At 31.7% G+C, this 27,459-nt stretch overlaps 3 protein-coding genes across 5 annotated transcripts in view; 2 read left to right on the top strand and 1 right to left on the bottom strand.

Moving 5' to 3' along the window:
• The first annotated feature begins 479 nt into the window (after positions 1-479).
• ND-ACP (NADH dehydrogenase (ubiquinone) acyl carrier protein) lies at positions 480-3,541 on the top strand. 2 transcript variants are annotated; one of them, XM_018545871.1, is made up of 3 exons: positions 480-799; positions 2,379-2,504; positions 3,121-3,541. In XM_018545871.1, the coding sequence occupies exons 1-3, from the start codon at positions 641-643 to the stop codon at positions 3,298-3,300; spliced, it is 465 nt and encodes a 154-aa protein (XP_018401373.1). In that variant the 5' UTR covers positions 480-640; the 3' UTR covers positions 3,301-3,541. The 2 variants fall into 2 exon arrangements, with proteins under 2 accessions (XP_018401373.1, XP_018401374.1); XM_018545872.1 differs by lacking the exon at positions 2,379-2,504 and adding an exon at positions 2,214-2,333.
• A 704-nt stretch (positions 3,542-4,245) lies between these two features.
• Positions 4,246-5,804, top strand: LOC108778649 (RPA-interacting protein B). Its single transcript, XM_018545877.1, has 3 exons — positions 4,246-4,425; positions 5,110-5,344; positions 5,463-5,804. The coding sequence occupies exons 1-3, from the start codon at positions 4,345-4,347 to the stop codon at positions 5,792-5,794; spliced, it is 648 nt and encodes a 215-aa protein (XP_018401379.1). The 5' UTR covers positions 4,246-4,344; the 3' UTR covers positions 5,795-5,804.
• Positions 5,805-8,859: 3,055 nt separating this feature from the next.
• The window catches only part of Mondo (MLX interacting protein mondo), a 27,797-nt gene continuing 9,197 nt past the window's right edge, over positions 8,860-27,459 (bottom strand). Inside the window, exons 2-16 of one of the 2 annotated variants that reach the window (XM_018545853.1) lie at positions 25,803-26,161; positions 15,292-15,398; positions 14,011-14,084; positions 13,391-13,516; positions 12,870-13,083; positions 12,237-12,332; positions 11,856-12,162; positions 11,196-11,757; positions 10,951-11,121; positions 10,660-10,807; positions 10,364-10,461; positions 9,823-10,289; positions 9,537-9,660; positions 9,301-9,430; positions 8,860-8,981 (exon numbers count right to left, since the gene is read on the bottom strand). In XM_018545853.1, the coding sequence (XP_018401355.1) occupies positions 8,860-8,981; positions 9,301-9,430; positions 9,537-9,660; positions 9,823-10,289; positions 10,364-10,461; positions 10,660-10,807; positions 10,951-11,121; positions 11,196-11,757; positions 11,856-12,162; positions 12,237-12,332; positions 12,870-13,083; positions 13,391-13,516; positions 14,011-14,084; positions 15,292-15,398; positions 25,803-26,146 (3,090 nt within the window). In that variant the 5' untranslated portion in view covers positions 26,147-26,161. The remainder of the gene's footprint in view (positions 8,982-9,300; positions 9,431-9,536; positions 9,661-9,822; positions 10,290-10,363; positions 10,462-10,659; positions 10,808-10,950; positions 11,122-11,195; positions 11,758-11,855; positions 12,163-12,236; positions 12,333-12,869; positions 13,084-13,390; positions 13,517-14,010; positions 14,085-15,291; positions 15,399-25,802; positions 26,162-27,459) is intronic. The other variant, XM_018545854.1, reaches the window with a different exon arrangement.

The following is a 27,459-nucleotide window of genomic DNA, read 5'->3' as shown; positions in this document are numbered from 1 at the left end:
CAAAAGTACATTTTTAAATTGATTTTAAAAAAGTAACGGAAAAGTAACGAAAAGTTATTTTTCAAGTAACGGTAACTGTAACGAGTTACTTTTAAAAAGCGATAACTGTAACTGTAACTAGTTACATTTTTTACTCGGTAACGAGTAACTGTAACTAGTTACTTTTAAAAAGTAACTTTCCATTCCCTGACTTTATACATGTATTCTATAAGATTTTAAAGTTTATAAGTTATTCTACCTATAATATGCACATTACATTTTCTTTTTGTCATTATATTTTTATCATTATATTTTAATATTGTTTGCACGTGAAATATATGTATCTATGTATAAGCACAGCATCTATGGGAGTGTAGATAAAACAAAAATTGAACAAAAAATATCGTTTTGTTGCATCGCTACCAATAGCCGCTTTGACTGATAAAATTGATGAAATCGCTCGCTCTACGATTTACGAAAGTAGATGTCAGCACGCGCGGTGAAATATGTCGGAATATTCCTCGTAATTCGTAATCCGCGCCGCGAGTCGTCCGGAGCGGAAAGTCCAGGAACAAAAAGAGCTTCGTCTCGTCTCGTGTATTGCCCCACGGCAGGAAGAAATACGGAAACGGATTAGAGTCCTCATTCATCTTAGGTGACAATGGCGTCATTGGCGGGTGTCCGACTGTTAACGAGGAACACCGGTTGCCTCAGAAACTCATTTAGTCGGTTGCGATGCACGAGTGGTGCACTCGTACAGATGCGATGTGAGCAGAGGTTGTTGCATCGTGCCGCATGGACCACGTTTGTCGTTCCGCAGGTAATATTGACGGACAGTGTGATACGCGTGATCGACTTCTCGCCGAGCGATTATTCGCGGCAGTTTTGCGGAACGCACATTATGTAACTGAAGCGATCTAAAATACTTGCTGAGATGCCTAGAGACGACTCGTCGGTCGACCCATAGGTCCACCAGTTCAATTCACCTTAACTCAACACATTTATTTTGGCTGCACTTTATGCTATTGGTGCTTACAACTTCTTTGACCCATCAGTTGCATCACATGATAGATTTTGTATATTTAGTTTTTGGAGACATAAACAATCTATACTTGATCTGGATCCAGTGCAAAAACAAGGAAGAAAGCTGATTGAAAAAGTTTAGAAAATGAAAAAGCATGAATTAATGTCTATTTCTGCCAATGTAGATTAATTTTATAATCTCGATTTAATTTACTCTGTATCCTTTTTTAATTTTACTTTCAACTTTTCTTAGAACTAGAAAAAGTGTTAAGTTAAACTGAGATTAAAGTTAATGTATATCAGTATAAATGGATATTTGGTCCTTATTTTCATGGCAGTAACAGTATTGTTATATTGTCGTTGAGCAGGTTTTATAAAGAATTACGCAGCGACAACATCACAACACTGACATTGTTGTTAAGAGTTCTAAAATAGCAGTCTTATGCTTATTTCCATCACAATATGGATTAAATTTTGATCTTAGTTTAATTTTTATCTTATTCTAGTTCTAAAAGTTCGAAAGTAAATTGAACCGAGATTAAAATTAATCTACTATTAGTAGAAATAGACACATTATATCATTATTCTATAAAAAAACTATCATGTATAAACATGTTACTATGACAATGTAATGACAGTATCAATGTTGTTAAAGCCCGATCTACAATTGTGTAAACGTAGTTGTAGTTGTAAAAATTGACTAATCATAGTTGAATACGAGGAGAATTTGACTGTCATTGGTCAATTCTTACAACTACGTTTATGCAATTGTAGATCGGGCTTTAGAGTTATAGAACAGAGCCTTAAATGAAGATAAATGTATGTTCAAGTTTTAGAAATATCACATAGAAGGCATAAATAAAAAACTATAGAGTGTAATAAGTTTAATCTTTTGGTTTAGATTTATATATAGCGTTTTCAACTATTGTTTTATTCTAAAACATGTCAATTAATTTTTGTTAGTATTTAAGATTTGCATAAATAATTAATAAGAAAGTGTTATTAAATTTCTAAGAAAAATATGTGCGATACTGTTGGATAATACAATTATGATTTTGAATTTAAATTATCTTTATCTAACAGAGTAGTATAAAATCAAACTATATATTTTTTTGCAAAGTTATCTAAGTACAGTCTAAATTTCTTCATGAAATTATTTCATAAAGATTGAACGTTAAAATTTATATAAAAAAATCATTTGATGAATGCAGGTAAAATGCAATCGTGGATATTGTCAAGAAGTTACTAGAGAAAAGCCCAAATCGATTAAGGATATCGAAGAACGCGTATTAAAGGCTGTTACCGCTTATAACAACGTCCTTGTAGAAAAGGTTACATAAAATACATCTTTCTTCTTTCTCGGAAAAATTTTGCAGGGCTTAAGGGACACACGCATCAAGCAGGTGCGCCATTACAGTCATAAGGATCCGCTAACCCTTGATATTATCAATCAGCGGGTGCTCTTGGTTCTGAAACTTTATGACAAAATTGAACCCACAAAGGTATCTTACAATCAGAAATCAATATTCTTAAAATATTTGCCAAGACGTTTCTGTAGACGATATACACATATTTCTTAACGAAAAAGTGTGAAAATGCATCATCAATCGTCAATCATCAATCATTAGTTCATCATGATTGTTTGAATATGTATAAATGAAAATCATGTTAATCTTTTTTTTTTTAACACTTATAGCTTTCTCATATTAATTAGAAGAGTCGATAGTTCTTTATATACATGATATAATTTCACTAATTTTTTTATTGCTAGTCTTTTTTTAAATGTCTTGAGAAATATTTCTTGAAGCAAAGAACAGTTGGTTAACACCTCGCTTGATCGTGGCGTCTGCGTACATACTGACATGTAGAATAAATCTCTTTATTAACTCTTATTCTCATTGTATTTATAATAATTTGCATTATTATATACTACTGTTAAAAAAATACGGCAGAAAAATATTTATTATTTGTATAATATCTAATTAACAAATTTAAATGTATAAAATACTCTTTCTCTATGTATTGAATTCGATTTATTTTATCAGAAGGACATGTCAGTTGTGCAGGAAGCCCAGACGCGCGATTGAATCCTAATCTAACGATACGTTGAATCTCCAGCTGACTTTGGATTCGCATTTTATGGACGACCTGGGTCTGGATTCCTTGGATCATGTGGAGATCATAATGGCGATGGAGGACGAGTTTGGCTTCGAGATTCCAGACATGGACGCGGAGAGACTACTGAAACCTAAGGACATAGTGCGTTATGTAGCGGACAAGGAAGATATATATGAATAACACGCCTTGTATTATTTATGTCTACGCGTTTAGTAACCATCCACCGTTGTTTCAGTCAGAAATAACGGATCAGCAGCGTTTTACTCTGCCGCCACTGTTTTTTTCTGTATATAGACCACTTATCATTATATGAATAAAACATAAGCGAATTGTTATATCGAATTCCTCTTATGTGCGAACGCATCCTAAAGAATTGTAAGAAGCATACAGAGAGTTTATGAATGCCACAGTTTAGTACTATATCTTGATATGCTCTTTTTATTTTGTAATAATACTGTATATCTCATGTTCGTAAAATTTGTTTTATTAAAAACTATATACAATCATAATAATTAAATTTGTTAAGAACGCAATACGATGTTGTGTTCCTGATTTTTTAACATAAAAAATTGAATTATCGATAATTCAGTGGAATAATTAGAATAGGGTATTTTTAATTTGATTCTCATCGTTTTACAAGTATAATAGAATAGGATTTGTATTTGAATCAATTTAAATTTGCCATCTCATGCGTATCACTGCGTGTGAATGTTTTGTAATTTTCCTCGTAAATATCTTCAATTTATGGAAGGAAAGAAAATAAAAATAAATTTATCGACAAATACTGGTTATGCAATTTCGTTTTGTAATTGCAACTGTCCGCCGTCTTGATTTTTCGTATTCCAGTTTTAATATTTCATTTGTCGACGATTTTAGATTTTTGTCCGACGTGTTGGTTAGCTGCAACATAGAGGATTTTAGGACGCAAGGGTTGGTAAGTGTACGCTTTGAATTGCGCATGTGCATGTGGATACATCAGCTGTTCTAATGCTACACTTTCTGAACTGGTGCACATGGTGCAATAAATTGAAGTGAAACAAATCATAGACTATGAAACAAATATACGTTTGTTTCACTTCAATTTATTGCACCATGTGCACCCGTTTGAAGAGTGCAGCAATAAAAAACAGACCTATATCGTATTTGTGCGGAGTAATTTGACGTTCGTGTCAAATTACGTCTCTCAATTTATCTTTTAGGAAAACGATAACGTTCAATTCTACAATGACATCGAAATTGAAGAACAGAGAGTGCGTAAATAAAATCAGACATGGCTCACCTAAGCTGCAGGAGGTGTTGCGAGAGGTTGGGAAATCCATGTTTACTTCGTACTACTTTTACGATTTCTAGAGATAGTAATATAAATGCGACTCTGCATTTTTTTATGGATATCCTTATGCGTACACATTTTTTTCGTGCCTGTTTTTCTGTTAAATTTAAACTTTAATATCTTTAATGTAAATCATAGATTCTCTGTATAGAACTCTCTGTAAAAAAAAGATTATTAAAATCAAATGGTTTATAAGAAAAAGAAAGAGAGAGAAAAAGAACGCAAAGCATTTTTCAATACGAAACACAATTGATATAGTATAACATAGTAAAGCATTACATCCTTCTTGTTTGCCAAAATAATTCTTTATGTTACACTGATATGTGTGTTACATTGTGTTCATTTGGCAACACAAGTTAATACAAGTGTTATTCTGTTTTTGTTACTTATTGAAAGAAAGAATAATGTTTATATCGGAATGTCATTAAATGAAAAGTACTTTCTGTAGTGTTACCTGTCAGTTACCTGTATTTTTTGTTGGAAAATGTCCATGTTATGCTTTCCATTTAGTGACTCAAGTCGATACAAGTATTATTCAATCTTTTATTTATTGAATGCTGAGAAGGAATAACGCTTGTACTAACTTGTGATATTAAACGTAAAGCAATATTTATATACAAGATGTCTCTTTTTTTAAATATTATCTGATTTGATTTTAGAAATGTCGTCAGAAAATGCGAGAGAAGCGGGAGCAATTATTTAATAAACGTAGATTTGGCTTGGAACTTCATTCAAGACATATGCAGGATACATTGACAGAAATAATACGCCAAGAATTCAAGAATTTAGCAACATTAGATGACGACAATAAAAGAGTTATAATTAAAGAGATTGAGGAGCCACTATCTCAGGAAGAAGCAAGTGAATTAGAAAACGAAATTGTTTACGAACAAGGTATGATCAGCACTAAAAGTTCAGTTATATTATTGGAAATTTATATTATTAGAAATTGTAATTCATAATAATTAATTTGTGATATAATACGAATTTAATGAAAAATTATATTATGCAGAACAATGGATAATCCAAGAATACGAGAAGATTTTGCAGGACGAGATCGAACACTTAACAATGTACGCTGACAATGAGAATAGAGAAGTATTTTGTCCCATATGTCTGAAAGCTATACTAGCAGAGAAGAATAATTGTGTGGGTTGCCCAGTGTGTGGACTAAAATTGACAGGTCATACCATGCAAAAAGTGAGGCATTTAATTAATGAAAGTGTAAATATCCACGCATTCAATTGCGTCAAGGTACCACTATTCACGATAATACCTGATAACAGTAATGTTAATTTGTATCTGATATGTCATGACTGTTCCACTTTGGCATTGATTTGTTGATTATTCAGCTGGCGAGCTTTCAATTTTTTAAAAATAAAAACGTGTTGAATAATTAACATATTTTTACATAAAGATATTAAATGCTATCAATATCAAGGTGTGTCCAAAGATTATAAAATAACAATTGTAAACAGTATGTATTATAACATTTACATTAGAACAAAGCTTTAATGCTAATTAAAATTTTTTGATATTAGGCTTTTTTAAGAAAGTATTTATAAATTTAATTTGTTATTTCAATTTATAAAATACAATAAAAATTGTCAAATTATATTACAATAAATAACAATATTCATTATAAGGACCTTCCAATGTACTTTGTTACTTCCAATAAAAATTATTTTAGGAAAGCATTTTCCGAATATTACAATAAAATATATATTTGTATTCAATTTCGTGTGACTGTTCTAAATTTAGTTTCATTCAATATAATTATTTATAATAGTTAAAAGTAATGATTGCGAGAAGGAGAAAGTAAAAAAGAAAATGAATTAGTTTGGATTTCATGTTGTTATAACATTTGATAATAACATGTCAATTTTTTTATGCTTATATGATACATATTGTACAAAAAAACATCCCTTCGATGAGTTCGCTTATATTATTTATCACTTAATGCATTGTACATACATGATGTAAGTTGAATAAGGGCATCTATATATTGTATTAAAAAATAACATTCTTTATGCTCTAAAACAAAACATATTAACAATATACATGATGTGAAGTATCAATTTAAAAAAAGAATTTAGTTTTTGTAGAATTAACCATTTTGTTCTCTCTTAACATCGGGCTATATACAACATTTTACATTAACACTACAATATACAGAAGTCCTTTGTAGTTTAAGCTATATTCGGTATTTAAACCTTTTGCAAATGATTTGTACATTATCACATAAATTTCCATATTAAAGATCTTATTTTACATAATCGTGTGAACATGTATCTTATGAGCAACCCCCTTTTTATCGTCTCCACGCAATTATAAGCTTATATAAAGTATATCATCGAAAAAATGCCGTGTTAAATGATCGACGACTGAAAGTGCTGACATTGTAAACATCTCAGTAGATCGTGTTTATAACATCTTACACGAACATTTGCACATGAAAATTTAAAGCTTTCAGCGCGATGGGTGCCGCGTTTGCTTAACGGTCGATCAGAAACGCATTCGTTTGAACATGTTTAAACGTAATCCAACTTTCTGCGACGATTCATCACTGTGGATGAAACATGAATTCATTATTACACGCCAAAGACGAAACAACAGTCCAAACAATGGGTGGAAACACAGGCAACAGGGCCGTAAATGCATACGGGAGAAGTACAGAAAAATGCGGAAAAGCGCCGATTGGCTGTTCGAATCACGCATCCTCTGTCCCGCATGCTGATTACCGTGTGCTTTCACCCTGAGACAAATGCTTATTTTGAAGGGTCAGAAAAATCTGGAGACACGGTAGTGTCTCGGTTGTATTATACTGAAGGTCTAAAAAAGTTAGAATACCGTTGGTCTAAGTGCATTGGTTTACAAGGGGACTATGTCGAAAAATACAAAAAAATTTTGCCAAAAATCATTTCTTTGTCAGGCCGAGTACTCTTCGAACTACCCTCGTAAATAAAGTCTCTTTTGACGTCAATTTCTGTTTTCGTTTCTTGTTAAGATCGATTTGAAAACTCCGTCGCTAAGAGAATCACATCTCCATAATATAATGCATACAATTACGCGAAATAAACGTGAGAAAAAGTACACAATAAGACAATTTTATCAAAAAGTAATCATATTAATGCAAATGACTGTGCCATATCAATATTAGTATCAAGTATTGTATACTGTCAGCATACATACTGCAGTATAAGTGTATATTACGTACATATATTCTTTATATTCAAATCTGTAATATAAAATGTTTTTTTAATTATCCATTATAGACTTTGCAACAATAACGTGATGTCGCAATAAAAAGAGGAATTGCACTTAAATTCTTATTTCTGCGTTTCGGTTAACTAACCGAATGTTATGTTTTCTTTTTATTTCGCATAGACTAACTTAAATTATACGGTAACTATCATCCTTACATTCACAGGGTTCCCACAAAAAATGAATTTTGAAATTCCCTGACTTTCTAATATATATATATATATATCAATTTATATTGATATATATAAACAAAATTGCTTTTTTCGCTTTTCGTAAAAACATCTCGAAACAAAGGATCTTGTAACCAATAATCTTGAAATCGAAACACTTTTACTTGTCATTGTCGTGGGAGGAATAGGTTCTAAGTTCTAATAATCTCTCTCACTTATTAGTCTGTTTAGTTATGTTTAAATTAGCACTTATGGTAGGTTTCTACTGAGCGCATCACGCGTCGCGTCGTGACGCGAAAGAGAAAAAGAGAGGGGTTGTGTATATATAAATAAACTTTTCTCTTTCACGTTGCGTTATGATTATAGACGACGTGACACCACACAGCACCTCAAAAACGCCATCTCGTAATAAGGAATGATTTGTAAAGTGCAAGTTTTGAATGTATTTGATTATAAACGTTAGATATAATGTTTAAAAAATTATAACATTTGGAATATAAAGCATTTTAAGAGAATTACGAGCAAAGTTCAAAATTCCAGATTCTTTTATATTTTTCCTGATATTTTCCGATTTTCCCTAACCAATTTCAAATTCTCTGACTTTTCACGATTTTCCAGATATCCGTGGGAACCCTGAATTCATATACAATGTCCGCTAAAAGTTTCAGGCCACCTTCACAACCACAATTTCAACCACAGGCCACAATTTCTGAATGATTCGGGAATATAGGATTGAAATTTCGAGTCACAATGGGATCATAAAATCTATTAAATCTCATTTAATCTCGAAAACATCCACTTTAACACCTCTGGGAGTAAGAGGACCAAAAAAATGGTATATAAGGTTGTCGAGTGAGAGCTCGTTCGAAAGGGCTTTCCGAAACGAGAACAACGCGAGATGACCGAGATCTCTACGATTTTATCTAAACCTTAACTTGTTTTTATACAAACACGCTGTTGAATTTACGAACTTGATCATTGCATGGATCGTCGGCGTTCTGTTCGATTAACTGCCGCAAGCGCTTCTTCGGGAAGGCGGGTCGGATCTGATAAAATATCAGTGGCAGTACACAGAGACTTGAGGGAATTCAAAACAGCTGAAAATAATATTTTGGTCAAGATAATTGTGAATATTCATTGCATTATGTTGTATTTTTAAATATATATTTTTCATTATATTTTTATTCTATAATATATTATTATAAAAGCCGACATCTAAAAAAATATATTTAAATGTTTATTTAGAAAAATTACAATGTCAAAGAGAGATTTTACAAATAATGATTTTAAGCAATTTTTTCTCTTATATCGTCTTATTTGGTTCTTCAAACCATACCAACTCATTTTATATAGTTAAAAGCAATGGAAATATTTAAATGTATTTTTTTTTTATGTATCTCTTTCTTGCATACAAACCTGGTCTGAGATCGACGAGTGAACAATGTTGATCTACCCACAATAATGTACTTCTATACAAATCCTCGATACTCGCAGTTGAGACTGAAGCATTGAAGGACAGCATTAACGGTTCTAACAATATACTGAACTGATTTTATTACATTAAGGAAGCTAATTTTTTTTAAATTCTTGATATATTTTATGTGAGTTAATAGTTTAAGATATAATGTGTCAGAAAAAGAAAAAAAGGATACAATCCAGAATTTCCAGTTTTCTTGCGTACGTACACGTACATATTCGTCAAACATCTCTTTTATTTTGCTGGTTCTATGTCTAGAAACTGGAGCACCCGTTGCGGGAAGCATAGATTGACAATTACTGCAAGAATAACATCATGAAGTATTCAAGATTATTTTATTTATACAGATAATTATACATTTAACAGCTATTTGTAAACTATAATTGCTAATTATTTTTACTTTTGTTTATAACGTATTTTGAGGCTACAATTTATTAGGAATATAACTAGAATATACATACCTAATAGACATATTAAGGCACTCGATTTGTTGTCTCAGGCTATCCATCTCATCTTTTAATTGATGTCTTTCCGCTTTAAGTTGTCGGATATAATCCGCCCCTTTCTGTAACATCGCGGCTTTGCTCAATTTCGCATTGGAATTTTGACTGAGCTGTGGTATTAAACTGTGCAGCATATCGAAGCCATTCTTGATGTTATATCTACGCTTTTGTTCCGCATGAATATGACCAACTCGCCTCTGCTCTTTATACTGTCCCCTTTCTGATTCACTCTTCATGTATCCGCGAGTGGGCGATAAAGGACTACCTAAACTCATGGGACTATGTAGAGGGCTAAGACTTAAAGCCTGGGGACTGTGTGCGTTAGAGCTACTATCCTTTGGTGAGCCTATTGGACTATTGTGGGATTGATGCGTTTGATTTTTCGTATTTAAGAGAATCTGTTGGGCTGTGGATGGTTGCATCGTCTGCAAAAGATCAACATGAATCACTGATCTCAAACACAAGACGATTACATTATAAACTGATATTTCTCTAATACCTGTTGCTGTGGTTGAGTCTGTTGTATACTAGAAGTTTGCATTGTTTGTACAGTCACTGGGGTCGTGATATGTTGAGTTGTCGTTACCTGCGTTACTTCTATAGAAGTGAAGATATTACATAAGAATCAATCATCACTTCAAATATTTTTCTTAATGTAAATGATTTAATTAAATTTAATTAATATTGTAAAGATATGTTGTGTAAATCGTAGTAATTATAATACGTTCAATCGATCTCATAAGATTTTCACACTTTTTATATAAGAAAAGGTAGAATTGCAATAAAAATACGTACTACTATTCGTAAGTAAGTGTGCAAGTAAAACATTGTTATTCAAATTCAAGGCTGGGTCGCTCACTGCAGATACTAGCGGCGGTGGATGTATTCTAGGCGCCGTTAAAGAAGAACTACTTCGGGATCTATTCCTCCCTTTAATTTGATACTAAAAAAATATAATTATATTGATAATTGAAAATATTTTTATTATAATACTTGAATATTAGCAGTTTTAAAGATTTAATGTTTTTTTTTAGACTGTCAATGTCAATTGTTGATCTATTTTGTACATCAATACGAGATATTAACCTTAGGTACAGCAAAGATCTCTTCTTTCTCCACGTTAGACGTCGTCGGTTGAGGTAATAGTTTGGTATGTAAAGTGGACGTAGTAAGATCCAAACTGGATGACCTACATTGTAGCAATATCTGTGACTGCGATGGTTGCTCCGACGATACTACTTGTTGCGTAGGATGCGTCTGAAAAATAAACAAGCATTATCTCCATATGTTCAAACTATGACATATATTCGAAAATATTATATTTTAGTTACCTTAAAGTTATTTGTATTAAATTTACACTGTTGAGCATTAAGATTCTGTACGAGGTTCGGAAACTTATAGCACTGCTGCTGCGGCTGGACGATTTTGTAAGGTTTACTAGACATCGGCGAGGCGCTTGGCAAGGGCCTTATTGCTTGCTGATTCTGCAGCTGCGAATTGACGGCTTGCGTAGCGAAATTATGCTGTACCGTCACCAGATTTTGCACGGCGGCGGCAGCGGCGATTGCAGGTATATGACTGGCATGAATTGCTGATTGATCGTTCAGTGCAGTGATCTGCACAGATTGTGGCTGGTTCTGCACCGGTGTTAATCGAACCGCTTGAATTTCCATCGCATAAGAATGCGGCGGGTGCGAGTGGAAGCCCGAATTTTGTTGCTGCACAGTCGTCTGATACATATCCTGCTGCTGCTGCTGCTGTTGTGGTTGAGATTGCTGTATCATACGGCCGTTTCTCGACCCTTTGCTACCTCTAGTCTTTTCTCGTATGGGTTGATTTGTCGTAACGGACGCCTCGTAGTTCGGTTGAAGAGCATAATTTTGATTCATAGCTCTAAATGGAAAAGAGTAATGTATCCGTGAATTATAATCGAACCTCGAACTTTGCACTTTATCCGCTTATCCATGAAGTAATCGTTTCGTAATACTCACATGTTATTTCTATATATATTTGTTGTTTCAGATTGAGGCTGAGTATATATCTTGGCGGTGTATTGGAGATTCTGCATATTAGCCTCTTGCTCTTCTTGAGACAACTGTTGTTGTTGTTGTTGTTGTTGTTGTTGTTGTTGTTGTTGTTGTACAGTCTGCTCGTTTTTTATCGTCGGAACCTCGCCTATTTCGTTTATTTGATTAATTGGTGTCATCAGGTCCAAATCAGGATAATTAGTATTTAGATTATTATTCCGAAACATATCATCTTCTTCGGGTACGGGAGGCAATTTTGAGTTTAAGAATTCTTAAATCAAAATATGCAACATGAAATGTCATGCAAAAAACAATTTCATATAAAATCAATGGACGTTATTATACCTTGCAATGGCTCTAATGTATCCATAAAATCGTCTAGATTCGGTTGCAACGGACCTAGACTAGGTTGAATAAAGTCCGCTAAGCTGGCACCTCGCGCTGTTGAATATATCATATTTCGTATATTATAGTATTTGCAATATTTTTATAAGTAGTAAAGTTTTATTTTAACGATTGTCGAATATTTTTTTTGTAAGCTTTTCAAAAACAATACAATCGTCAAGAACACATTAACCCTTTGCTGCACGATTGCATATATGCAATACCTTTTTCTCTTTCGTTTTTTAGTTCTCAAATTCCACTCTTAAGGTTTCTGCATATGCAATAAATTGTTATATGATCCTTAGATGCTACTTTAATAACAAGTTAGATACAGAAGCTTTTATTTTGCAACTTGAATTAGTTATAAACAAATTGAGCGCAAAAACCTTACTTTTTTAAGAAAAAAATCGTTCCTAAAAAATTTTGATAACATATGTCAAAAAGTATGTATATATATAATTTGAAGGTCGCTGATTACGAAAATGATGTTAGATTTTTAAAATTCAGGATGACGGATCCAACAACAAGCGGATGCGCTTTCCGCATAAGCGAATATATAATATCTCGTGGATATAATATCTCAAAAAGAATTACCAATTTCTCTAGGATCAGGAAAATATATCGGTTGATTCGAACTGATGGTTGAAAAAAGGGTGTCAGTCATCAGCTCCATGTAATCTTCATCAACCATCATACTCTCCCCACCTGAAGCACCGCTCGTAGTTCCAAATGCATTTCCCGTACCCGTTCCAAAACTACCGGTAGTGCCACATCCACTGCCCCAATCTAGCATGTCCATTGATTCCATCTAAAAGAAATAACTTATCATATTTGTGTTTCATATCTGATGAAAAAAAGGAAATCTATTCAAACAAACACAATGATAATAAAATGACATTGATATCTAAATTTATTAATTATCTGTCATCTACTGTATTATTTTTATTACTTGGATTTCTATCATTATATTAAATGAATTTATATTTTGACTCTTACATCGCCCTTGTTATTTATTTATTATTGTATTATTTTTTTCAAGGCGAAGATATTTTTCAAGCATCTTGATACTCTATATTTTTGTAAATGTATACGCATTTTTGTAAATGTATACGTACCATCTCTATGCCATCTTTGTTCGTCCAGCCAAGGATTTTGTTTCGATAAAACATACGCCATTTTTTGTATTCCGCTGTAACGGCCGCGAGCTTTCGTTTCCAGTATTTTCCTTCTAAGACCACCGCCTGATAAGAGATACGCCAATGATTCACGTTCACTAAGCGCAATTCTTATTAAGAAACGTAAAAACATTTTACGACTTCATGAGCTTATTCGGATTTTCTTATTACTTCGAGTATATGCGTATTCAATCTGCTAGCAACACTTCGAGGAATTATAAACTCCTACGAATTATCTAATCAAACAAGCTGTCGCCAATTGCGATAAAGACATTTCCCAATTGCGTAATTAGGCAAAACCGAATAGTAAAAGTAACGAATCACATTGCTATTTAATAATTAATATTAATATCCACGTTCGATGTTTGATTTGTTGATATCAAGATTGAATGATTATTAAAAGAAATTATAACATCTGATTCATTAATCTGTTTACGATTGTTTTAAGTATGGGGCTTATTAAATGTATATACTTCATATAAATCAATAATCAATATATTATTATCAATATATTATTATCATATTCATCATATCATTTAAGTTAAATGTAGGGATCGTACCTCGGGTTTGTTGTGAGTATCCACATCAAGTGGTGATGCAAATTGACACACCAACGTGTTTTGCTTCAATATAACTAAAAAAGAAAAATTATTCCATATATTAAACATAAATTTTATTTTTTTTTATATTTACTTCAGTTTATTAAAATTTGTTGAGAAAATTGCTAGAAAAATTCTAATCGTTTTAAAAAACGTAAACACTTCAAGTTTTAAAAAAAAATATATTACGATAATAGTAGATATGACCTCAAATATAATTCGAAGGTCCATATTTCCGTAAATTTGGTCATTAGGTGATAAACCGAGTGTATTTACTTCAACTGCAACATTTAACTTTACGTTTACTTTACGATTATCAATATACTGTGCGATAAGTTGCAAAAGTTTATAAGACAAGTAATATATGTCATTATTTTTTTTCAATGCATATATTTTCTTATTTCAATATCTTGTTTCGGTTCGATTTTTCGTATTCAGCGAATAAATAAAACAATTGGGCTAATAGAACAAAACGATTATGTATACACATAATACGTAAAATACGAGCCTTCTTGGCTCGTAATGATAAGTTGGACTTACGCCAGGTAAGTATTATTGATACGAATGTAGCACGCAGAGATGAAGCTCTTTAAATAGACGAGTAATTACTTATCCGGTCGTTCGATGAATAGTAAGACAGCCGGTAGCTGTCTGAGCTCGATAAGCAGCACTCTGCGTATATCATGATAATCAAAGCATCAATGAAATAAAGCAGGTTGAAATTGAAGTATTTTCAAAAAGAAGACAAAAGGAACTGTCAGTCTAAAATACATGTAAAATCCGCTTTAAATATAAAACAATTACTGAAATATGTTTATAATTGTTAACGTTGAATTTACATATTGCATTTAAAACGGATTTTACGAATTATATAGAATGTATACCTATAGCTTTTTCATTCTCGTATTGTATGCTTTCAATGGAAATGTACAGTATTTAAGCACAGAAACACTTTTGAAAACTAATATGATCATTTCTCATTTAGTATCGAGTGTTTTGATCGATAACATGAAGATAGATTAAGATCGAGTTTGCGAACTCGTGACGATGCGTTGAAAGATAACGAAGCAAAGCTAAAGCTTATCAATCAATTGTATTTTGTATTTTCTTAATAAAACAAAGATAGATTTACGTAATGATAAATTGAATTTAAATCAGAAAATATCCCAGAGAGATCCTCTGTTTACTTTTAAAATATATATCAGCTGACAGAAGGTGCTAAGTATTTTTTTTTCCGCTTACATTGCATATGCCAGCATCTCCAGATTACATTGTTCAGTCTGATCTTGTCCTTCCATCTTAATCTGATGCCTTTGAAACGATTCCACTTAGGCGATGTCAGCTTCTGTCTGGAACAAATCCAAATGCCCATACGTCATACCCACTGTGGTAATCAAATTTGATTTTTATATAATTAACATGGATAATTTAATATAATCAATATATTATCAACATATTGTATATTGTGTGAAGCTTATTACTATTCATATTAATGTGATGAAACAAAATATAATAAACTTACTACCCAAAAATCATATACGGTATTTCACGAGATTATTTTATTTTCTGTATAAGGTGTTATTGAAGTACTTGGGTGAACTTCACTACAGGTAATTTTTTAAAGTTTGAGATCTTTTAAAGATTAAATTCCATCGTTTTTAACATTTCTGAAATATTCCACATCAAATATCATGATGTGACTAATTCATCGGTAAACTGAAATTCTGTGAAAATAAACATCACTTAAAATTAAACGTAGAATAAGATTTTCTTGATATCTCAATAGTTTTACTAGAAAAGATAAAGTGAAGAACATGCCTAAAGAATTTGCATAAAGAATTTGCATAAGCACAAATATCCTGTGCACAGTTCATAAACATTCTAATAATTTATAGTATGATACAATAACGTTTATTTTCTTTTTAAAAGATATGCTTAAAAATGTTTATTTTATTTTGGATCCAATAACATTTATGTTGTACAAAATATGGAGTATAATCTATACACGTACAAAAAATATTTTCTACTGATTTTAATAAAGAAATAAAAATAATGCGAACGAATATGAACTAACAATAACATTAGTATATCAATCGACATCCTCTGTACCGATGATGGTCCTCAAAATATAATTCATTCAATGAAACACATGTTAATTTAGACTGCTGCCTCTTCAAAACATTTCAATCAGGCAGATGCATCGCATTAATTTTAAGACGCAACCAATAATTTTGACTCGTTAGTAGGCGAGTGTTTGGATTTCGACAAGCTTATCTCTCTCTCTCTATCGCAGACTCTATCGCGGGGAACACCGTGCGCTTTGTGCGAGCTTTCCAAGGCGCAGTTAGAGCGATTAGTGAATTTCCACGCGAGAGTTCAACAAACGACATGTGCCTGCAAACATAAATATTTCTTTCTGGCATTTGTGACTTAACATAAATTAAAAGCACACTTAAAGATCCTCTTTAGTGCCAATTATTCGATCACATTTTTGCCGTAGTGTTATTATTGCTGTCGTTAATTTTTGTCTAATGTGTGTGTGTGCTTATAGAATTTTGGCCAATTTACTACTAAAAAATAGAATTAATTATGTACTGAAGTATTAAAAGTATTAAATAATAATGCTTTTAATACTTAAAGTAAGTAATTAATGTCTTTCAATAATGGGGGATCAGTATTAGATTTCTGTAAAGAAATCCAGTCTAGTTTTTTTCTTTTTGTAAAATTATTTTGTAAGTTTGATCGTTTGACGTTAGAAATTTTTATTTATTTAATGCACAATATATAAAAAATAATATATATTGTACGAAATTTTAATTATTGTATAGTTACGACATAAAACTATTACATGCGTTTTTAAACACATTTGTAATGGTTTCATCCTTCCCATCGATAACAATTTTTTACAATAGGAATACTTGAAATATAAAAATAAGTTCATTATTGAATTTTACACGAATTTTATAGGAAAAAACTATCTATTTTTTTTTAGTATTTGAAACATGCAACCGCAAAATCTTGTGGCGAGCTTTCGTTATCATCTTATTCGTCGATATATCGCCGACGAAGAGTCAATAAAATATCTATAGTCGGAAGATTTCCACTTCTCATATCTTTACGATGAACACATAACGAGGGTTCTTCTCCTTGGCATTAGACCCTGGCCGGCCAAGTTCTTTCCGAGTTATTGCCATTTCGATTTTTATAATTTTTTAAGAGATTAGATAAGACAGAGTTCGAAAAATGCGGCGGAGAAAAGAAATAATTCTAAAAGAATCCAATGTCGTTTGCATCCGAAATTCTTACGAGACATTTCGAAATAGACGACCGATAAATAAAAAAAAATAATTACAAGAAATTATCGCTGAAGTATGTGTCGGATTAATTAATCACGTGGAATTAATTAAAGTAAAAAAAAAAGTGCACTTGTTACAAAAGATCATCTTGGGTGTGTTCGGAGACACTATTAGAGCTATTTGTGTCATTCTTTCTTTATTGTTCATTGAACGTAAAACAAGATAGATAGACGCAAAATGCGCTAATAGCTTTTTCTTGAATGCATCCTTGTAAATATGTATGTTTTTTTTTGTTTGTATGGTAACTACTTTAATAAGGTAAAATTTGTTTTTATTATTTGCAAAGAAAGCAAATATTATAGAAAGATACTTATATGTATTTATATATAGAAAGGTATTTGCATGTAGAGGTATAATGCAATAAAATATGTAATGAGTTCGCAAGTAGTTACGTCGTATGAGCAATTAATTAACTTCTTCACACGTTACTAGACAGGTAACAAAATTAGTCCAGAGCTAAACAATTTCAATATACTTGTACTGGTGATAAATAAATATATGTATATACAATATATGTATATATAATATATAATATATGTATATATAATAATTAATACATTGTAAAATATATTATAAAAGTATTTTTACTTTTCTGTTCATTTTATCATTAATTATTCTTTATTTTATACTATACGATTTGTTACAATAATATATAATAATAATTACATTACTGATAACAAACGTTGTAACGTTGCATTATATTAAAAAATAAACAAATATTAAGGCGGGATTTTTTTTAAACAATAATTAATTTGAAAATTCTAGGAATTCTTTAAACAAAAAGAAAAGGAGGAAAAAAGGAAAGAAAGATTATTAGAATTAGTGCTTTAATGAAGCAAATTAAAACAATCGTTTGCATAAATAAATATCTTTATTATTTACTAATGATTGCTATTTAACCGATATGATAAACATACACGTTGCAGAAATTCTATTAATAATAAATTCTCATTTTTAAAAGTATTATGTTCTTCTGTTACATTTTTACAATTAAGTATTCATAGTTTTGTTAACTGTATTAATAAAAATTTATTTATGCTGTAATTACTATATAAGTAAATCTATTTGCTTGAAACAAATTTGAAAATATGCGCATCACAGTCTTTATTTGCAAATTTCGTCATTTTCGTAACATTAATGATACATATGTAGCGCTACAGAATCTCATTATCAGATAATGAGTTATTTGCTCATTGCACGATACGCCGTTCGGTTGAGATCAACCATCGCCTAGCAGAATTGCGATTATTATCGTATTGTCGAGAAACTCAATGGTATGACAAAACAGATATCGCGTCGCGTTTGTAGAAAGATTTCTGAAAAAATACCGACGATAAATTATAAAGTGCTACACACGGCTTGAACAAAAGAAGTACCAAGTCACTCGCTTCGATAAGCGCGAATCCTTCGATACCGTTTTTATTTTCAGCGTTTCGCGGCTTTAATTATCTGAATTATAAGAAGAGAGCAAAGATCGCGCCGTGGAAACTAAATTCGTCTGCCTTTAATCCCTCGTTAAGCAGTCCGTTTCGAAGACAATAATTTTTTTGTTTTTTAGAGAAATTACTTTCACGGCGAATTTTACGTTTTTATAATTATAAGGTCCCTGAATTTAAGTTAATTTAATAATAACTCTTCGAGGAGAGAAAAATTGCATTTCCTTAAAAAGATTTTTATAAAGGAAAGAAAGAAATTCTGAGAATTTAAAGACTCTCGAGTATAATATTTTAAAACTCTTTTAGGATTAGTGCCAAGATAAAAAAACTTCCTCATTATAAGTCCATTCTATAATTGCATAAGCGTAGTTAGAAGTAGTTGTAGTTAGATTAGATTGATCAAGAATTGACCAATTAAACAGTCAAATATGAGGAAAACATTCGGCTATGCAGGTTGATCAATTCTGACAACTGTACAGCCACTTGCAATTACGCTTACGCAACTGTAGAATGAACTTAAGAATATGTTTTGAATTTGGATAGATTATCGCGTAAGGGCCTCTTCTAAGGGTAGCAATTGAATGATAAACATCTTCTTCCATGTAATGTATTGATCATTGTAAAAATATACAGTGAGTATACGTCGAACGGTTGGGGAAATGGAAATAGCCCAACCACCGGTTGGATAGGTAGGCGAGCCTCCACGGAGCGCTTCCAACTCTCAGATTCTCGATCTTGCATGCTTTGCTTGTTGCTCGATCGTCGTGCGGAAGTTACATTGCTGGCGCGTACACATGGTACGCACTACGAACGTGTGCTCACGATGACGCAGTGGCCTTGGTCGATAAAAGAACACACGGAGGAGAGGAGGCTTTTACGGTAATCCGTACCTATAAGCACGATTTGCATTTTCGCGATTTGAGAGATCGATCGTGATCTCGATTAAGTTCGATGTTTTTACAGGACTTTATGTTGAAACGTTAACTAAAAGTTTGCTTAGTATTGGCTGAAAGACAAAGGTCAATATATATTCATAGTCCGATTTTTATTTCAAGATCGTCTTAAGTTCGAAAGCGTCTTAACAATGAGAAGACCATATATTAACATTGTAAGACATTTAACTTAAGACGGTCTTAAAATAAGAATGAACTGTGAATATCGGCCATGAACACAAGATGCTAATACAGCTTTTTGATTGTGTGTAGTTTACAATATCTGAAGACTGTACTTAACACAGACTTAAATATAAAAATCGATGATAAGTACCGGCCATAAGGTCTCGTTATCCACTCACGCTACTTCATCTTGATCCCAAAAAGTCTGTAATCGCGGATTGCCTGACCTAGAAATCGTGTATGCATTGATTTTCAAGCAACTGTCATCATTTTTAATACGTGCCTCGCTAATTATGTATATAGACATGTAGCGGACGTGAAATACGCTGAAGTAAGACATAAAGTGATAGTGTGCAAAGAAAGCAACTTTCTTATGATATACGCATGCAGCACTTGTGTAAGAAAAAATCTGTGGTCGCTATGAAGCTGGGCATGTATTTGAAATACTTTTATTAGAAAAACGGTATTTGTAAAACAATTACATTTTGTATTTTTATTTCAGCGGAGCACGTGGAAATGTTTTGTACAATATTTGATATTTTATAAGAGTGTATAAAGAAGTATTTTGTATTTCACACAAATACTAAAAGATTGATAATTAATTTTGTTGTTTAAATTACGAAATAAATAAAACTTTCAATCTTCAAATTTTAAATAAAAAATACACTTGTATTACAAAAACCGTGTTTTAATAAATACAAGTATTTCAAATACGTAACCAGCCCTGTGTGCTGCGATATAAAATAAAAATTAATAATTAACGTAAAAAAAAACTTATGTTTTCTACTCTAAAAAAAAAAAAAGATTTGAAAATTCTAAAAAAAATATGTTGTAAGATAAATTGTATTGCGTCAGAAGTTACTCGAAGCATCCGAAATTATTATGAGTTACTCTAGATTATTTTTTCTTTACGATTGTTATCAAAGTGTGGACAAATTTCTTACTGAAGTCTTTGAACAAACACACAAGTTATTCGATAAAATGCACAATATATATCTTTCGTCGATAACGACGCTCGTAAATCATTCTGTCGAAAGATGCAGAAGAAATTGAGGAAAAAGTAGATTTTACATTTCGCAATTCGGTAGCTCCGTGCTTTTGCCGAGCTTAGGTGCTCTTATTCCGCGTTATTACTGTGAATAGTTTTATGAATTAATTCAACAATAGCTGCATTATGCAACGTGAGACGCGCAAGAATGGACGCTAATGCGTACACTGTCGATTTCATAAAAGTTGGATTAACGACGTAAACACGGAAATCCAATCCATTCATGTTTTCTTTCGAGTGTAGTGTGATGACGCGATAGGGAATGTATTTAAGAGTTCAATTAATTCGGTTCTGTCAACTAACGTGTTAATACAATCATTTATTTTGATCAAGAAAAAATAGGATATATCAACAATAAATAAGTAAAAGTATAAATAAATAGAATATGAATAGTTATGTAAATTTCTTATACAAAAAGAGTATATAAATTTCTATTTTTTTTATATCAAAGACTTAATTTTTATCTAATAACTTTTGTATAAATTTTAAATAAAATTTTAATTCTTAAATACAATATATATATATATATATAATTTTAATATTTCCACATAAAATATTTATGTATTCTATTCTGTAGTAAAATTTTTCGTTAATAAATGTGTTAGCGATTAAGTTTATCCTATGGTTTAATGGATCTAATAATCTGAGTTTAATAATTCATAAAGATGAATAAACATAAATCTGACTAAGTGGTAGAATGCTGCATCATGATTATGACTTCGCTAGGTTTTCTGTTTCTATTGGTCTAAGATTGCTGACGTAAAACATGAACAACAGTTTGCGATTACTGTACCGCAAACATGAATATTTTTCATGTAGTTAATTAAGATTACATACATGTTTATACGAAAATTACGTGAGAATATGTAATATATGCACAAGTATAGTTTTTGTTATTGCTTCACTTTTCAGTTGTATCGATATCAACTTATCATAATTCATTTCAATTCATTTCAATACGTCATACGGCTTTTAACGCGTCAAGCATGTAAAATTCGATCGGTATCAAGTGATAATTGAGATTAGAAAAGTATTGAATTTACGTACCCCCGAATTGAGTTCACACGGCAAGACGTTTGCGAAAAGATATTACTTGAAAAGCAATCGATAGTACTGTAAGTTGATGTCATTATATCGCGCAAGGGAAAAAACACTCAGTGCACTTGAAAACTATTCTAAATCACTTTTCTAATTTCGTCTAACTTTATTGTGAGTTCTGTATCGAAATAATAACACCATTCCACAAGAAGAATTCCAACAGATACGTTTCAATCGGTAGCTATTACTGTGCAAACTGATCCTTAATCGCTTCATTTATTCTTTTTTTCCGCAATACTGCGCCTAGTTTAACAAGTCCCGATTAAATCAACATCTAGTTATTCAAATCCATGTGCGCGTGAGAGTGCTACGCTAGGAACACTTATATCTTAATAAAGCTGGTTTTAATATAGAAGAGTCTCCCCTTCTATCATTTCGTTTGAGCTTAATGTAACATTTATTCAAATGTAATATTTAAAAATCCACAATTTAAACATTTTTGCTACAAGACGGCGTTTTTTTAAATTTTAAAATTAATTTTGCTTCTGATTTGCTCCAAAGCAAAAATGCTTGTAAAAAGAACGCTTTTTTTGGTTCAAGACTTGTAATACTATTTTCACCGATGTTTACATTGCATTTATTATTAAAAGGAAGAGTACAATTCTTCAGGACCTTATCATCGATAACGGAACGAGACCGATCGATCGAGACGCGGCGCGCTTTCCAAGGTCGTCAAAGATATAATTAATTAGGCCTCTTGTTTGTCAGAGCATCATCAAAGACAGGAGCCGATACTATGTAGCGTCGTATCCGTGTCGGCGTTGGATTTGCCGGGAAATTAATTGAAATTACATTGTATTGAACAGTATTGATATAGCGCCTAAATTGTATTGTTGATGTTATCTTCAAATTATGTTTGCTCCCTTGCAATTCCATCTTGTAGCTTATATTACGTCAAACAGCAATAAATACAATAGCATATAATAATATAATAAAATAATTTTACATTAACATATATGTAACGTTATGTAAAGAAAACGCGGAATTATATATACTCCTACAAATTATAGTATATATATATATATATATATATATATATATATATATATAACACATAATATAATAAAATAAAAGAATATAAGGAAATAACATATACAATAATAAAATATATAATATAACTAATAAAAAAGATAAAATATTTTACTTATTTCGTACGACGTTAAATTTTATTTTTTTTTTTTCCCATTATTTACTATTTAACAATCCACGAAGTAAGCTGACGTTATTTGCTGGGAAGCTATACTTGATAAACATTATGTTAAACAATTGTATAAAAATTGCGGTTTTAATTTGATTGCGAATAAACTCAATTGAAATTTCTTTGAGGTTATCAAAAACAGCCGCAGTCACAAATGTGACTAAGCATGTTAAAAATTTAAAACTGCACGTGTGACTACAACAGCTTCTCTTGCAAGCGTGCCACAATGAATCAGCTGTAACGTCACTGAATATATCGGCAAATAAGAAAAACACATTTATTTGACTGATTTTTATTTGTAATTTTTCAATATCGTTATAAAATTAATTTCTTATGATATTAATTAATTACTTTCTGTATATTTTTAGTTAATGTTTTATAATGTGATTTTATTATTTCCTTACATTTCCTTAATTTTAATAAACTTATAAATTCTTTGTCAGCATCCTAATTTTTAATTAAATTAAATTAACATCCTTACAAATTTTTTTTTTCATATTTAACTATCCCGTTATTACAATTAATATTACAATTAATATTAACGATAGAATTTATACAAAAATGATCGCAAGAAATATTCCTGAAAATGGTGCAAGAAAAGCTTATAATAAATCTAAAAAATAAAAGGAAGGAAGAAAACTAAGTAAAAGCTTCCATTTTTTCTATCGGATTTCATAAACCTGAATAATTAAGTTAATTGTATTTTCGTGTCTCCTTTGATTTCTAAAATAAGAAAAATGTCAGCAAGGTCACAATTAATAAATCTGGGATGACTTTAACTAAAATTAAAGGCCCGTATTCAGAACGCGTTTTTATTGATAAAAGCGCGCTTTTATCTCTGAAATTCTATAGTATACGTGACGTAAACTATTACATGTTAGCGCGTTCTGAATACGGGCCAAAGTGTTTATATATAGCAACGGGAAACAATCGCGGCGTGATGTCGTCGGGAGGGAAACGGAAATTGTAGAAGCCGTGTGTTCTCGTCGTTCGCGCGCAACTTTAGCGAGGCCGCACTTAATTGCGGTGTTGTCGTTTGGTTCTACGGCCTCTCTTTCATTAATTCAATTGTCTTTTATCAGCGGGAATGCTACCGGCTAGCCCAGACCGGACAGCATTTGTTCGGTTGCTGAGTGAGATGCGCTTTTTTTTACTTTTTCAGAACAAGAACACTTCTCTTCCTTCGGTACGCAATCGTATACAAGACCTGTTAGTTTTACCTTTTTTTTACGTCAATTATGTCAAACAGAGAAAGGCATTTTATAAGAAGAAAGAGAAAACATAAATTAAATGTCGACAATAAAATGAAAACGAATAGATCTATCTTTAACATATACATACATATGTTTTATCGCATTTAATCTTGCGATGTAATCAAATTAACAATTATCCACTCAAACATGCCTTTCAAGAGAACATCGTCCTCCGTGTTTTTTTTAATCTCGTATAATTGTGCTGCTGACAAGACTTAAGATATTATGTCTCTTATTTCAAAAATAAACGGAAGAGCAATCATCAGCTAAATTTTAATTCTTTCATTATGTTGTTCGAAATTTGTAATAATGCGTTTAATGATATTTTAAGCATATTAAATTTTAATCACATTGATATTAATAAAGAAATAAAAATTTTGAATAGAAAAAAGAATTAAATTCGTAATTAGTACAAAACATAATTTACGTATTTGTATTCCTAATTTAAATACATTTAACATACAAAATTATTAACACAAACAATACAACATTGCTCATATAAAAAAGTTTTCTTAAAATATTAAAACATTTATAAAAAAGTATATCGACATAAGATATATACAGAGTGTCTCATCACAGTGTACTTTAATAGTGTCTTCTAGAGGTAGAATAAAAATCCCAATACAAAATGTTGTAGCAATAATATAGCTTTTGAATTATAACTTTATCAAAGATAACTAGTTATTACTTGTAGAATTCGCGCAGAGGCCCATAATTCTACAAATACGCGCTTCTAAAAGATAACAGACCGATACTCACATTGTGTAACGAACCTCATCGCTCTAATTTTACACGAATTATTATCTTTGATTAGTTATAATCCAAAAACTATTGTGATATCTCGACATTAGACTTTTTACTCTACTTTACCCTCTCCTCCTTCAAAGCATTATTATTAAAATATTAAAAATTAAATTTTTTATTTGTAAAACATAATTCACGTGTTTGTACTTAAAAAGTTGTAAGACACTCTGCAGTAGGTATATTATTTTAAGAATTTCTTTCTCTTAGAGAAATAAATATAAAATTAAGGATTAAATCTTTACTTTTTCTCAATCTTGGTTCAACTAACTCTTCACATCTTTTATTTCTAAAAATTAGAAAAAGATGAAGAGGAGATAGTTGAATCGAGATTAAAATTGATTTACATTGATAAAAACATAAACGGACTTTAAGTGGCACATTGTCAATGCATCGCTTCATTCAACCCACAGACATTAGAAATAGCCGGAGAAAAGGAGGAACTCACCTGTAGGCAAGGGACATGCATTGGAAGAGTTTGTTCAAGGACGTCTCGATGCTCAGCTGTTGGGAGGTGTTCCTGTTGTTCAACGAACTCGCGAATCTCTCGTAGAAGAAACCCGGCGTGGCGGAGATAGAAAACTCCTCCTGGTCTGGCACCGGCACGGCGAGTTCGTCTTCATCGTCCTGCGCCTCAGCCTCGAAATCCGATACCATAAAGTGGCCCGAATGTATTGTCTCCCGCGAATCTCGTCCGCCGTTTTTCTCTCGTTTATTATCATTGCCGGCACGATGAAAACCGCCCTGGCTCGTCATCGCCGATGGTTTTCGGTACATCAATTCCGCCTGCATCTTGGCACCGATTTTCTGTGGACACGAACGGGTCCCTTCGATACGCCAATTCTACTACAAATCTATGTTTTCGATAGTTTCCGATAATAAAAATAATTTTCTATCAAATAATTTAATCCACATTATATTTAATTATGTAATAAACAATATGTTATAACTAACAATAACGACAACAAAATTATTAATATAAAATCGATAAAGTAGAAAATATCGGGTATGTTAAGTTAGCACCCCAACTATAGTACTCAGGAGTTCTGATTAGAGTTCCCACTTCCTTTTGACGAGACGAAGAGTTCCCTATAGTTAATAACAAGAGTTCCGCTCAATAAACATTTTTTTTACATTTTTTAAAAATGGGGTGCTAACTTTTTATCGAATTTCGAGGTGGAATAGTTCTGAGCGGCTTAATAGCTTCAATTTGCGATTGCCTAGAGTTCCTGATATGTAAAAAAAATTTTCGAATAATAAAAAAAAAATTAAAAATTTTTGAAAAATTAATTTTTAGATACAATAGTTCTGATGATAATTCCTGCTTCTTTTTGACGATACGAAGAGTTCTCTATGATTTTTAATGACATATGCGCTTAATAATCATTTTTTAATAATTTTTTAAAAATGGGGTGCTAACTTTTTAACGAAATTCAAGGTCGCATAGTTCTGATCAGCTTAACAGAAGTATTTTGTGAATACCTAGAGTTCTTGATACATAAAAAACATTTTTGAAGAATAATAAAGTTTAAAAAAATAGTAGAAATCTTTGAATATTTTTTTGAGAGTACCGAGTAGTTCTGAGTAGCGTTTCTTATAGTACTCGACGAGTTCTATCGAAAACTGTAAGGTGAAAAAGCGATTGGACCAACGGTTTGCAAGATACAGCGACATTTGTCGGAAGATCAACAATTTTTAAAGTGAGTATATCTCGGAAACCGTTGGTCCAATCGCTTTGAGCCCTGATACTTTTCGACAGAACTCGCCGAGAACTGTCCAGAACTCCGATCAGAACTACTCGGTACTCCCAAAAAATTTTGACTTCAAATTTTTTTCCAAGTCCCACGTCGGAAAATTTTTTGAGAGTACCGAGTAGTTCTGAGTAGCGCTTCTTATAGTTCTCGACGAGTTCTATCGAAAACTGTAAGGTGAAAAAACGATTGGACCAACGGTTTCCGAGATATATTCACTTTAAAAATTATTGATCTTCCGACAAATGTCGTTGTATCTTGCAAACCGTTGGTCCAATCGCTTTTTCACCTTACAATTTTCAATAGAACTCGTCGAGAACTATAAGAAACGCTACTCAGAACTACTCGGTACTC

Source organism: Cyphomyrmex costatus, unplaced genomic scaffold, assembly GCF_001594065.2.
Source record: "Cyphomyrmex costatus isolate MS0001 unplaced genomic scaffold, Ccosl1.0 scaffold505, whole genome shotgun sequence".
NCBI classification, from domain to species: Eukaryota; Metazoa; Arthropoda; class Insecta; order Hymenoptera; family Formicidae; genus Cyphomyrmex; species Cyphomyrmex costatus.
This window is presented reverse-complemented; position numbering and strand designations above follow the sequence as displayed.

Excerpts from the sequence above, each read along its gene's own strand:
- ND-ACP (XM_018545871.1), top strand. The coding sequence starts at position 641 with ATGGCGTCATTGGCGGGTGTCCGACTGTTAACGAGGAACACCGGTTGC. Across the intron at positions 800-2,378 it reads CCACGTTTGTCGTTCCGCAG|GGCTTAAGGGACACACGCAT; the intron begins GTAATATTGACG and ends AAAATTTTGCAG. Across the intron at positions 2,505-3,120 it reads ACAAAATTGAACCCACAAAG|CTGACTTTGGATTCGCATTT; the intron begins GTATCTTACAAT and ends TTGAATCTCCAG.
- LOC108778649 (XM_018545877.1), top strand. The coding sequence starts at position 4,345 with ATGACATCGAAATTGAAGAACAGAGAGTGCGTAAATAAAATCAGACAT. Across the intron at positions 4,426-5,109 it reads TGCAGGAGGTGTTGCGAGAG|AAATGTCGTCAGAAAATGCG; the intron begins GTTGGGAAATCC and ends ATTTGATTTTAG. Across the intron at positions 5,345-5,462 it reads CGAAATTGTTTACGAACAAG|AACAATGGATAATCCAAGAA; the intron begins GTATGATCAGCA and ends TATATTATGCAG.